General features: G+C 34.9%; 1 protein-coding gene across 7 annotated transcripts in view; it reads left to right on the top strand.

Annotated features, from left to right (window-relative positions):
- The window catches only part of TMTC2 (transmembrane O-mannosyltransferase targeting cadherins 2), a 261,421-nt gene that overhangs the window by 197,548 nt on the left and 49,310 nt on the right, over positions 1-14,563 (top strand). For all 7 annotated transcript variants that reach the window (XR_004588693.3, XM_087874070.1, XM_034403049.3 and 4 more), the window contains 3 exons: positions 1,475-1,589; positions 12,316-12,401; positions 13,991-14,175. Coding sequence is in view for 6 of the 7 variants with exons in the window: in XM_087874070.1 (XP_087730196.1) it covers positions 1,475-1,589; positions 12,316-12,401; positions 13,991-14,175 (386 nt within the window). In the remaining variant the exon portion in view is untranslated. The remainder of the gene's footprint in view (positions 1-1,474; positions 1,590-12,315; positions 12,402-13,990; positions 14,176-14,563) is intronic.

Raw genomic sequence — 14,563 nt, 5'->3', positions numbered from 1 at the left:
GGCAAATAACTTGCATATACCATTGAAAAATACCTCTGGAGGGGGGGAAATGGGGAGGGGATTTCTTATTTTGATCATGTTAAGGTTTTTCTATTGTTTCTCTTTTTCCTTCCCATTATGATTAGGACCTTTATTTACATGGATTTTAGGAAGAGCCCAATAACTCTGTGTACTTTATATTAGTACATAAAAATAGAACAATAAAATAACAGATGTATGTCCAGAAAAAATCCCCATAGAGTATAAAACAAAAATATTTTTGGTTCTATTGCTAAAATCAGTGGTATCATTTGCAAAATCTGCAAGTGTGGTAGACTCACACAAGGCATTTTTTCCAATCCATAAAATAGCAACCAAGCAACAGACTATACATAGGGTATACATAGTTAATTGCATGTTTTATTAGCAATTTAACTTTGCCTGTAGAAATTAGCTTCTCCCACTAGAAGAGACTGTGAAGTACAGGTAGGCCTTGACTTTCAACATTTGTTTAGTGACTATTTGAAGTTACACTGAAAAAAATTGAATTATGATTGTTTTTCACACTTAGACTGTTGCAGCATCCCGATGGTCACATGATCACAATTCAGGGGCTTGACAACAGACATGTGTTTATGACAGTTGCACTTCCGGGGTCATATGATCCCAATTTGCAACCTTCCCAGCTGGCTTCTGACAAGAAAAGTCAATGGAGGAAGCCAGATTTCCTTAACAACTGTGTTATTCACTGCAATGATTCACTTCCTTGTGGCAAGAAAGGTCACAAAATGAGCCATAATTCACTTAACGTCTCGTTTAGTAGTGGAAATTTCAAGCTCCATTGTGGTTGTTATCTGAGGACTAACTATAATCTGTAACCATTCATGTGTAATAGCCAATTCAAATGGATCTGTAATAACCATTAACTACAAATAAAAAAAGCAATGTACCTAAGCCATGAAACTGGCCCTAATAATATGTATAACACAGCATTTCTTGTTCTTACATACTCAATATCCCAAAGGTGCTTTTTCAGGAGGCAACTGGACTTTCTTGTTTTTTCTTTTGAAGACGTTTCATTTCTCATCCAAGAAGCTTCTCCAGCTCTGAAGTTGCCTCCTGAAAAAGCATCTTTGGGACAACCATGACCTGGATGACTGAGAATCTCTACAGACTTTCAGCGTTCAATATTTCATGTATGAAAAAGTTGCTCCTGTATTTCAGTGTATTTCAGAAATTGCAAGGAATTTGTAATGCTGAAAATATAGAGAGAGTATATGGGTTTTGGAATTAAAACAGTGGCTGTTGTTCAACTAGTTATTACTAGTATATGAAATAGTATAGTCTAATGAAAATGGGGTGGGCTGAGGTTTTAAAACTGAATCAGAGTAAAGGTTGTGTAGATTTTCTTGTCATAAGAACTCCTAATTCAGACATTATATTGTGTATAATTGGACTGCAACTCCTTCTCAATACTATTTTCTTCTCTTGGCAGCATGGGGTAACCTTGGAAATGTTTTGAAGAGCCAGAGTAAGATTTCAGAAGCTGAAAGCGCCTATAGAAATGCCTTGTATTACCGCAGCAACATGGCTGATATGCTTTATAATTTGTAAGTATATATGGCTTCTTCTTTTTTATGTGTTTGTCTGTGAATAAAATCATTTATTAAGATTCAGTAAATGCAGATTATATTTAGCTATTTCTTTTCCTCTGTCTTTCATCTCTCCTCTTGCCTTTGGTTAGCTTTCATTAATCTTATTTCAAACTCCAACATAGACAGATTTCCTTCTGTTCTTCACATTTATCAGATCATCAGATATTTTGACTCTGCTTTGCAGTGAAATAGCAGCTAATTTCCCAGAAGATCTAGTGGGATGCTGTATTTATGAATAGCCCTTTAGATTCATCCCAGCATCTTGCGGCAGATCCAGCTGACTAGAACTTACCAGCAGGCCCCAAGGCACTGCAGCAGTTGAGATTGCTATTTTATCAACTTCAATTGGTAAATCAATGGCAGCTTTTCTTTGTAACAAGGATTTGGAAACCAATTTCCACACTGTGGCAGTCTATTTAGACAGCTGCATTGTGGTGTACTTAGAAGCTTGCTTGAAAGTTACAGTTAATGCTGATTTTCTGTATACAAAATGCAGAAATTCTTATGGCTCACACGAAAATGATTGCAAGCACAACTTAAAACATGGCTTGAGAAATATTTCTTCTCTCACAATAATATCTACTCTTGGTTACTCTTTGTAACATGCTTGGCAATTGATTAGGATCAGCCAGAATGATTACTTGCCCACCTCATTTTGTCCACCCAGAAAAAGCTATTGTAGAGAGAAACAGATGAAATATTCAATGGCATGTTTGAACAATTGTTTTTTGCTAAAAAGCTCACCAGAATCTCAACCGAAACTCCAAAGATGGAGAAAGTTGTAAGAAGGTAACCTTAGCAAACATTTTCTCTGTTATTTTGATTTTTTCCCCCTTGAATTTCAGAAGCGTTGAGGCTCTGGGGAAGTAGATAGGATGTTCTGGAGTATAATGCTTTCTGTGGGGTTGAATTAGGGCCTGTTTGGTTGCTTTGGACTGCTAGAAATATGAGGAAAAATATATCTGGGAGATATTTAACCATTTCTTTAGAGAAGAGGTGCAACATTCTGTCTTTAAGACAAAGTGGTGCAGCCCTTCCTGAAAAGGATTTCCCTGGACCTAAACACGTTGGCCTGCTTCCAGCCTTTTTTGGGGGAAGGTTGTGGAAAGAATGGGAATTAGTTGTACAGTATCATAGATAAAATGGATTATTTGAAACCCTGTTTGTCAAGATTCAAGGATGTAAGCCATATTAAACACTTTGGTAAATCATCTGGGAGATGTACAGCTTTCCTGTATATTTTAGATCTCTTGGCAGCATTTGATACAATTGATCATTATATCCTTTTGGACTGTCTGCAAGAAATAAGCATGGATCTATTGATCTGTAATTGGTTTAATCCTTCCTGAGTGAGTAAATTTAGTTGATGATAGTGATAGAAGATGAGTTGACCTTGTGTTATTCCTTGTAAGATATCATAGGATTCAACTATCTGGCTGCTGCTTTACAACATCTAAAGGAGACTGTTGGAAGTCACTTCTAACATCTCAGTGACTAATGCTTTGCAGGTGGAGGCCTTGGCTAAGGAAATTCTTTGCTACCTTTGTCTTGTATGCCTGTTGCAGCCTTATCTGGAGCAGGAGTTGACAATTCACATCTGCTTCATCATAAGGTTGAAAACTACTATAATTTAATTTACATGGGATGAATGTAACTTTGACTACTCAGGACCTGAAATTTTACAAAATGTAATGGCTTGCTGTTGATTTATACAGGAACATAATCCATGTTTCAGATATTTCTTTAGTTTTCAGTAGATGTTGGATACAATTCAAAATGCTGTAGAGCAAGGATCCCCAAACCCTGGGCCACAGCCCACTAATGGGCTTTGAGCCCTTCAGAACTGGGCCACAGAAATAGCAAGTGGGAAAGCATGCACGTGCATCCCCACTTGCGCAAGCAGCAGGCAAGCATGTTCCATTTGTATAAGCGGCGGGCATGTGTGTCCACCGCTTTCACTAATAGAACTGTGCATACTTGCCCATCGTGCATGTGGAACCATCTCCTCCCCCCAGCTGTTCCGCAAAGTCGGAAAGTTTGGGGAACTTTGCTGTAGAGCATTATCAGAGTTGTACAGTATTCGAACTGTGATAATTGGTGTATGTTTTTTCAGATGCTTCTGCATTTTGAAAAGATAATACTTTATATAATATTTACTTGCTATTGAATAAAGATCCTAACTTTTTGTTTATTCCAGCAATCAAGGCATTTGCAGTAGAACAGATGAAAAAGAAACTATTAGAATGTATGTGAAAAAGCAAACCATAATTTTAGGGACTCTTGTAAATAAAACCCAGTTCATCTTTAGCTACAGTTAAATGGCTTAAGAAAGATAGAGGAATAGATAGCTTCTCTTCCTTTCTATTTGTTCAAGCCTTGGTTCCTTCTGTCCTCTACTTTCATTGGTAATCCTGCTTACATAATATTACAGACATATAGACTAAATGGATTTTGAACAACTAAGTTGACACAATGGTTAGAATGCAGTATTGCAGGCAAACTCTGTCCACAGCCTGGAGTTCGATCCTGATGGGGCTCCGGCCTTTCATCTTTCCGAGATCACTAAAAAGAGGACCAAGCCGCCCTGAGTCTTTGGAGAGGGGCGGCATACAAATTGAATTAATAATTAATTAATTAATAAATAAGATTGTTGAGGGCAGTATGCTGGCTCTGTAAATTGCTTAAAGAGGATTATAAAACATGGTGGAGTGGTATATAAATCTAAGTGCTATTGCTATTTCCTTCTAGCCTTCGATTGAATGTTTTAGGGACTGAACCATATAATTTAAATTTTCATTTCAATTTAAATGTCATTTGTGTAAATACCCTCATTCCTGTTCTCTCTACATTTAGAGGAGTAGTAACTGGGAAGAGGTTGTTTCTTGAATCATTGTTAAGGTTCAGAAGGAGGACTATTGTTAAATATTAAAACCCAGGATCAGCAGAGGAATACATGTTTATTGGGAGTCTTCCTAAAATTGATTTATATTTTCTCTTATCTTCCACAATAATTTTCGCTTGTAAGGAGAAAAAATAAAGATATCAAATATCTGTAGCAAAGGCATTCAGAATATCAATAGTTAAACTCAAGGGTCTGGAAGCAGTTCAAAAGGTCAAGTTAAAAAGATATAAATTTTTACCCCTTTCAATCTCAGATCTGCAAATTATGAACTTTAGGCAATATAGATTCATCTTTATTTCTCTAGATATAGATGGACATTCAAAATGCAGTTGCAGTTAATAATTAGGTTTTTTGGTTTTTGAATTACATCAATGCGAATCTTCTGTCTAGTACCAATTTTGGATGGCTTCATCCAATATAAATTCCCCTTCCCGAGCCTTTTTTGGAATATACATGCATAAGAATTTTAATTAATTGAATTGTTTGTACAATAAATTAAATGCAACTTCTGTCACTATTGCAGTATGTTGATTTGAACACTGTGGAATTATTGAGTAACTGATCATTTTTTATCATTTCCTATGTTAAAGAAGAAATATAATTTTCTTTTGCCACCCTCTAGAAATAATAGCAACATCTACTGACATCTCAATTTGGAGCAGCAACAATTTCAGCTTCAGTACACCTAAATTATTAAAATGGATTACCAAATTTTAGGAGATTTAAATAACACAATTAGTTTTTATAATGCTTGTTGCCAAAAAAACTCAATTCAATATGTAAATTGTGAAGACTGAATGGAATATAGAACTGGAGATTCCCATTTTTTAAAAAAAAGAACAGGAGACTGCTTTTATGTCTGCATCAAAAATTTAAATAGATCTTATACTATAGCTTGTTCAATAAAAATAATAGTTATAATCCATCACATTTGTTTAGAAAAGAAATGAATAATTCATAGTGCTGTTGGAGATTCAGAAAGTGAGAACTGCATATTTTTACAATGACATATAAATATGATGGTCTAGGAAGTCATGCATATATTAATTGGGATAGGTTTTAATATTTTTCTAGCCAACTTCTTTTGATTTACATACCAACTACTTGGGATTCCACAGCTGGACAGCAGAAATTCTCTGTTTCATTCTTACTGCAAAGAGACTTATTATTCCACACCGGAAAGATAAATTTACAATTCCAATTACTTAATGGACTGAAGACCTGATGTTGCTTGAAATCTCTGAACAAGGTGCTTATTGATGTAGACTTTGTAGAGATAATTATTATCAGACATGGTCATCGCTTTATTAAAATGTTTGTGTAAAACTCTACATGCACCCCCCCCGAAAGAAGAATATTTTATCTATTAATTATTTTGTCCAGGGATTTTAAGCTGTTGTATGAAGTTTATGTTTAGATATAGAGACTGCTGTATTCATACCTAAATAATCTTTGTTTTAAATTTCACACAACCTGAAAACTGTGACAGTCAGATTTACAACAACCAAGTTGTAATTCAGTGTTTTATGGTAGTCATATAGCAAACATCAGTTTATGATTCGAATTAAATCAGAACCTATATTTAATTAAATTGGCTGTATTGTAGGTCATAAAAATTGTCTTTCTGCAGATACAAAAGGGTTGTGCTAATAAGACAAGATATAATCATCCAAGCATGACTTGTGTAGCAGAGATTATATTGCAGCTATCCCAACAGCAATTTTGGGCACTATAGTTGCATTCATATACATGAGAGAAGATAATTAAAGAGATTGACAGTATCTTCTTGCAAACTAATTAGCAGCAGCATCAAAGTTAGCTACAATGAGTATCTGTTGTGCATATAGGAATGCTTAGATTGAGCATATAAATACATGTTTATATCCTTAAGAACACATACATATACATATGTATGTGTACCCATGGAAGAAAGGGCGGGAGGGAGGGAGGGAGGGAGGGAGGGAGGAAGGGAGGGAGGGAGGAAGGAAGGAAGGAAGGAAGGAAGGAAATACACACACAGAAGTTGTCTACTGGTTTTGCTTTCAAATCAGAAAAGAAATAGGATATGGAAGATAAATATTTTACTTTCTGAAGATATTGCTCTTCCATCCCCTCCCCATTTTTCTGATTGAAAACATGTAGGTTATGGGCATCACATTGTTCTAATAAAGTTTACTAAACAATATTAAATAAATATTTAATTATTTACTAGAATTCAATATTCATTCTTGCATCTGCTTTTCATTTTGCATCTATACAGATTTTAAATAGCCGGTAAAAAAGCTCTAAAAATACTCGCATTCTGGAAAAGAAGGGAAAAATAAAATTGAATTGCTACACTGGCTGCCAATATTAAAACTGCTAATAAAAGCAAAATGTTCATTCTGAGGTCTGCTAATAAAGAGAATAGAACATTAAAATCTTGTAGAATAAACATGATATAATACAATGCATTATACTGAATATTTCAAAACTTAACTCTTTCAATATGAGAAACAGTTTATCTAACATTCTTAGCAATACAGCCTTTCAATGGGAAGCAAATTTTTAAAGAGAATATGTTATCAAAGAATAATTCTAAAAACATATTATAGAACAAATGAAAAATAATTTGTGCTTACTTCAGTATCCTAATTCGGATATGATTTTGAATCTGAAATAAGCTGCCGCCACTTTTTCATCCCTTAATAGCATATTAATTGGATTGCCTGCCAGAATTAACAAATAATAGCATTTTAACAACATAAAACATGCCAATCTCTTCCAGTAGTAGTGTAACAGCCTTTGCACAATAGAATTCAGAATTTTTGCAGAATTTCATCAATGGGCTTGGTCCTATTATGAATCATACAAGCTACCTGTCACAGCTAGCAAATTGAACATTTCAATGGAACACCCTGCACTATTGCCAGAATCTATCTACTCCACATCAATCATATTAGTAGACAGTCCACATAACCTGTTGTTGAAAACCTCAAGCTCCTACCAAAAATCAGCTGGCTCTCTAGATGCCCCAGAGCTTAATTGTAGTGCTAAAAATTGGAGTACTTCTTATAGCGTTTGGCTCTAGCACATTGTCAGTTGAGCTAGGAAACCTGATTGATAGCTCAGATTATCATCAGTATAAAATACAAGAACAATCAGCAGAGTAAAGACTTGCTGGGCTACACAACATTCAATTAGGACAGTAGCTGATATAAGCAGCAATTTATCACGTACAGTAGAAGTCTGAATCACATATGGTGAAAGTCCTTTGTATAACTTTACCCAAGGTTTAGCCAACCTAGTTTTGTGAAATTAATGAGATTTGGATCTAGGTTTAGTGGAAATATCATAGTCTTGGGTAGATTTCTCTGGAGGAGAAAGCAAAGCAAAATGCATCATGACTGCTGGTGGATCATGTATTTGCCCCCAGGGCAGGCTCATACCTGAATATTTGGGGTATTTCTAGAGCAGAGTTTAATCTACAGGTATTTTGCCTGCTGGAATTTGTGCATTTTAGAATGAGATTGGAATTTAAGGCTACATCTTGAGGAGATTGAAGTATTTAAGAAAATATTTAAGAAAGTTAAAGATGGTAGAGGACAGGAAGGCCTGGAAGAACGTTACCCATAGGGGTTGCAATGGGTTGGACACAACTTCGCAACTAACAACAACAAAAAATGTAATTTCTATCTCTGTATATAGGTACTGTTTTCTCTGTGAATGGGTGTACAAATTATTACACATATGCACAGTGATCAGAGTTCAGTCTTCAGTTTATCAATTTGATATTTTGGCTGCAAAAATGTGATCCTTTTAATTCTGTTTGTGAAAAACAAGTGTTGCAGATCTTTATCACCCTTCTTCCCCGCCCCCCGCCCCCAAATTACAACAGTCAGTTTGTTGTCACTATTAATTCATTTTCTATCTTTCATCCAGCCAAAGTTTTCTGCCTTTATTACTGACTTTGGCTTTCACTGAGTCTTAACCCTGAACCATTCTATTAACTTATCATTAGAGAAGGCAGCAGTTCTAATTTCCTCTATTATTATTATTTGGATTACTATGATTAACAGATTGACTGCCCATAATTCTAATATACAGAACTTGGAAGTACCAGCATGTGCAAACAGAATATAGTCTCTCATAAGACAAATTATTCCTATGGCTAGGGTCAAAGGCTATAGCTATAGCTTATTTCTGCAGTATGCATCAGCGAATGAGCAAAATGGTAGAAAGTTGTCCATTCCCTGTTGTGAAGCCTTTTGAACTTTAATATTTCTGCATAAATATGACCTAAAACATGATCTGTTCTCCACATAAATCCTAAAATTTATCACCATCCCATTAATTAAAAAACCTGACTCTAATGTCCTCACCAAATGAACGATAATCCCTGAGACTCACATGCACAAGTATGTAGCTTTGGATCATTTTCCTTGATAAATAAATGAACCAATATAATGTTTTGGATACATTGGGTTTATTGGGTTCTGTTTTTCCAGCTTTAGAACTTGTGCAGTAAAACGATGAGATTTTAGGTCATATTTGTGCAGGAATATTAAGCAGCATTGTATGATATATAATTGTGGGTCACATTTTTAATGAGCTGCCAGTTGACCCTCAAGGCAAATGGTTACAATAAATAAAGCCTATGGCTTCATCACCTTAACTAAATCATTTTTTATCTCAACGTTGTTAGTGTATATTTATTTGGGGGGATTTTCTTAAAGAAAATGATAAATGACATCAGTTACATCTTGATTTTTGACCTAAAATATTAGTTTCTTTTAGCATTTGGCGGATGTTATACAATTAAGGAGATTAGGATTTGGGCTGCAGAAGAAAATAATATATTGAAAAGTAAATGGATTTATGATTGATAACTTGATCAGTTGGGTCAATGTTATTTTACATAACTTCGCAATTTACATGAAAGAATATTACACAAAACTGAAAATGCAAAGGCTAAACTTTGTCTAGTAAACTAGTGGTGTTGTAACGACCTGTTTATAATATGTCTGGAACAAAATGTCACAATATGCTAAATTGTATTTTATTTGTCTTCATAAAAATGAATTATCTAACAAGATAAGATGAACCAAGGTTATTTCACAAAGGCAGCAACATCTCAGATGAGCCCCAACGGAGATGCACCCTAATTCCACCCTAATTCCATAATTCCTAGGAGAACATTAAGACTCAAATGGAGGGCAAACATTATAGATTTAGAAATTTTGATTGGATTGATTTGATTGATTTAAGAGGTGTCCTTGTAGATACCCAGCTGGGTACTATATGGCATCAGACCCAGAACTCTGGCTTTAAATAACTTAATTGCTGCTGAGATGTAGTTGTGGCCATGTTGACTTGCATATTTGATAATTGCAAGGGATACTCTTTGCGCTCTTACATTAAGTTCACTCATTTGATCAGTCCGGTAATTGGAAGACAGAAAATAAACACATAGATATTTGAAAGTTTAAGTTGCTTAATAAGTTGTCTATTGATCTTTCAGATTACTGCAAACTTAAAGCACTTTCTTGAAAGTACTAAAACATTGTTATAGAATAATTATTTTCAAGGAGTTCCCTGGAGCAATAGAATGACACATGAGTTACAGATATAATTATTTTCCAGGAGTTCCCTGGAGCAATAGAATGATATGGTACATATCCATATGAGTTACAGACATAGTAGACACATCATCAGCATATAGGACAGTGGCGAACCTTTTGAACACTGAGTGCCCAAACTGTTTGTGTGCATATGCCCAAACTGAAAGGTGTGTGTATGCACACACGGGAACATGTGCACGTGCAAACATGCGCCCAAACATGCACAGATGTGTGCATGCACATGGGCATGCACACATGCACAGCAGAGACCCGAAGACCAGCAGGCTGGCAGGAGGTGGGTCATCCCAACACCGGCAGCGCAGCAAGAGGTAAGAACTTTTTCTTTTGTGAGCTTCTGTTTTGTGATTTGCAGGGAAACAGAAGCTCACAAAAGAAACACCATGGAGATCTGACCTGGGGCAACGGCGCGCATGCCACAGAGGGGGCTCTGCATGCCACCTCTGGCATGTGTGACATAGGTTCGCCATCACAGATATAGGAGAAGAGGGATAGCCGAAATAAAGCAGAATATTTGGGACTATGACTTCCAGTCTGATAAAACTAATCAGTGCTATCTCCCGGCCTTTTGGGATTATTCCTAGTGGGGTTTTTTATTTAAAATTTCACATGCCCCACACAGTATATTTTTCAACCTGGCTGGCGTTGATATCTTACCGTTCAGTTGACAACAGCATACATTATCCTCCTTTATGAAAATCTCATCTGAATAATAAAATGCATTATAGGCAGCCCTCAATTTACAACTACAACTGGGACTAGAACTTCCATTGCTAAGTGAAGTGGTTGCTAAATGAGTCATACCTCCTTTTATGACTTTTTTTATCACAATCACTACAGTTATTAAAGTGAATTGTGTCATTTAGTGAATCCAACTTCTGTTCTTGATTTTGCTTGTGAGAAACTGGCTGGGAAAATTGCAAATGGCAATCCTGTGACCCAGGGATACTATAACTGATGTAAATACATGTCAGTTGCCAAGCTCTTGAATTTTGAACATATGACTGAAGAGATGCTGCAGATGTCATATTTGCAAGAACTAGTCATAAGCAACTTTTTTTTAGCATCAGCGTAACTTTGAATGAGCACTAAATGAATGGTTATAAATTCAGAACTACCTCTGGTTATACATTGTATATACTTTATACACAATGGTGAACAGATTTTATATTACTTACTGTTAGAAAACCTGGTTCCTTCTCTGACTATGGGATGACCAGTCTTCTTTGAAGTTCTCTCCAAGAACATTGCAACATTATAGTAATACTGTAGCTGTGACTTATGGAAGCTGTTTGATGCCCTCTTCCTATTAGTGATTGCTTCAGCCTGATCTTACACTTTTCTTTTTTAAAATAAATGTGTATTGTATCTGCTTTATTTGATGTATCATTAATTACTGCTCTTGGAATGTAAATAGACTTCAAACAAAGAAACAGTATGTAAACCATTTTTACTTACTTAAATCAGTAAACATTTTCCTTGTTAAAAGAAATATTTCGGATACATCTTTTTCTCTTTCCTTTCCTTTCCTTTTTTTCTTTTCAAACCATTCTGGTTATTTCTTTAATATAGTACTTTAAAAGTAGATATTTACTACTAATTCCTAGTATTAACTTTTATTTTGAAAATTGGTAGCTTCAGATTTTATACCAAGAATTATAACCCTTTAAAGAGATTTCAAAGCACTAGCTGGAATAATATTTTTGGAAAATTAGTTATTTATATGAATGTTTGCTCCTTTCACCAAGCTCATAAAGGGTGACAACAATTCTTATCTATTCCATTCTATATCATATGCATATTGTGGCAGTTTTTCTTCTCTAAGTGACAAGGCAGCCATTTTAATAAAATATAGTGAACTTTGTATAATTCCTTTTTTCACTTGACAAAAGAAGAACTCTTTCTCGATCCTTTTCAAGGAAGTGGAATTCTACAATAGCATAATTTGACTACTTTTGGAGAACAAAAATGATTCTTGCTCATTTTTCTTTCTTTCAAAATGATCTTTCTTTTTTTAAAAAAAAATTATATGGCAAAATTATATGGCAATCTTTCTTTCTTTCTCAGGTACATTGTAAATATGTTTCTTGATATTTCATTTTTCATAATTTTATTCTCAGCAATTATCTTCTTGTCTTCTCCTTTTCTCTGCTAAATGCAGGGGATTATTATTACAGGAGAACAACAGGTTTTCAGAAGCACTGCATTATTATAAATTGGCTATAGGAAGCAGACCTACTTTAGCCTGTAAGTAAAGTTGCATGCTTGTTATATTTAAAATACATTGTTCCTTCTCATTTGTGTTGTGTTATAAATAAAACTATTAAAAAGAAAATCTGTAAGTTTTAATTCTGTTAAATGTGAGCAGATGTTTCTGCATGGTTCCAATATATTTGATAACACTTGGGCCATCATTACTGTAATGTAAAGATGCTGTACTATAGTAAAATAGTTGATCTTGAATGTTATCCATACTATTTATTGTTAGGCAAATATGTGTTGCCAGAGTAACATGTTTAATTTTGATTTGAGATGAAAGAAGCTGAAATATGCTCAAATTTCTGTTATTTCTGCTGTTTCTGCTATTTTTATTTTTTTTTTGGTACTTAAAAGGTCCTTAAAAGGACCGTGGGATTGTGTGTGAAGCCAGGAGATCCTCGCGGATATCTGGCTACCAGTCCGCCTGTTACTCATTTAGCACCACCCAGGAAGCATGTGTGGCTTAAGGATTGCCACAGACGCGAGTAACTTTGCCTCCTATCCAGGAGATTTTAGGGACTTCCTCTGTGTAACAACGACAGCTACTGACTGGATCTCCAAACTCAACATTAAACTCTGAAATGTTATTTCTGTCTCCCTCTTAGGTTTTCTTACTGCTTTTTTAAAATTGTTTTAATTGTTTTAACCTGTAAAATGAAGTGTTTTAATATTGTGTGTGACCAGCCATACGCTAAATAAATAAATATGCTCAAATTTATGGCAGTAAGGGAAGTGATCTGTTTGATAAAGAGATCACATGTTTAAGAGGCAATTCAGGGTTGCTGGGCTGCTTCAACAAGTTTGGTAAAAGACTTCTGTAATTTATTTCATCTGATAACCAATCTTTTAGTGACAAAATCAGTAACTAAATCAGGATATTAGATTATAGGTGTAGAGAAATAGAACATTCATGCTACATATCATGTCAATCGCTTGATATGCTTGCATGTGCAATCTTCACATCTTCTAATGTGGAATCTTCTAATGTGAAAGTCCCGTGAGTGAATGAGGAGTCTCTCAAAATTCTCTTTGAAAAATTAAAGCCCGTGACTTCAATATAGTACTTAACCAACTTTAATTGGTACTTGTTCAAGTTTAAATGTAAATCGATGAAAGAGTCTAATATTTCCTTCTCTAGAAAGAGAAAGCTTGAAGATGTTACATTCAGGCAATAAAGCCAATTTAAGTTACTCTGCCATCTTCCCAGATCCAAAAGGCTTTAATTTCCATAAGATTACCTTGTTTACTTGGACAGCAGTTTTTGTTTCTACTGAATCTACTGACTCTCAAATGTACTGAATTGGGGTATTTTACCCCTTTTTATGATTATGACAATTATGGCAAATTATTAAAGACATAAAGGAAGTCTTGTATTGCTGTAGAATTAGTATGGATAATATATGACTTTGATGAAGGGTAATTCAATCATAACAAGGTTAAAAAAAATGAAAGGCCAATCTAGATTTGAAGAAACTGTCAACCTGTAGCTATTTCATTTTTCTGGTTTTAAATAACTTCGAATATAATAGGAATATGTATGAATGTGCATCAGCTACATTTCCCTTTCCTTTTTTCAGCTGCTTATTTAAATACTGGTATCATCTTAATGAATCAAGGCAAAGCTGAGGAAGCCAAGAAGACATTTTTGAAGTGTTCAGAGATTCCTGATGAAAACTTAAAAGATCCTCATGCTCATAAGAGTTCTGTTACCAGCTGCCTTTATAACCTGGGGAAACTTTACCATGAACAAGGACAGTATGAGGTAAAATTTTACAGCAACATAGGAGCCATCTATAATCTTAATATAATTGTGGTTTTGTTTTTTGTTTTTTAAAAAAGCCTCCACTTCTATACTAGAATTAACTCTTGGCTGTCTGGGAGTTGAGTGGCATATAAATTGGATAAATTATTATGGTTCCTCATACAGTCAGCCAGATATTTAGACTGAATTTTAGTTTGACTGAATTAAAAATCCACTTATCAATTCCTTCCCAAGGACCTGCAATAGGCAGATGTTATTGTTTGATAGTGTTAAAGGTATCATCTCAGGATGTAAGCGGCTCCAATTAAAGCTGTCTTTTGCAATTGATTCATAGTGATTTTGTCAATGCCAATACTGTTCAAGTAGTGCTTCAGATATTTTGGGATTG

Source organism: Pantherophis guttatus, chromosome 7 (genome assembly GCF_059756535.1).
Source record: "Pantherophis guttatus breed Tessera chromosome 7, ASM5975653v1, whole genome shotgun sequence".
In the NCBI taxonomy this organism is placed as follows: Eukaryota; Metazoa; Chordata; class Lepidosauria; order Squamata; family Colubridae; genus Pantherophis; species Pantherophis guttatus.
The sequence above is the reverse complement of the archived record's forward strand: the minus strand, read 5'-3'. Positions and strand labels throughout refer to the sequence as shown.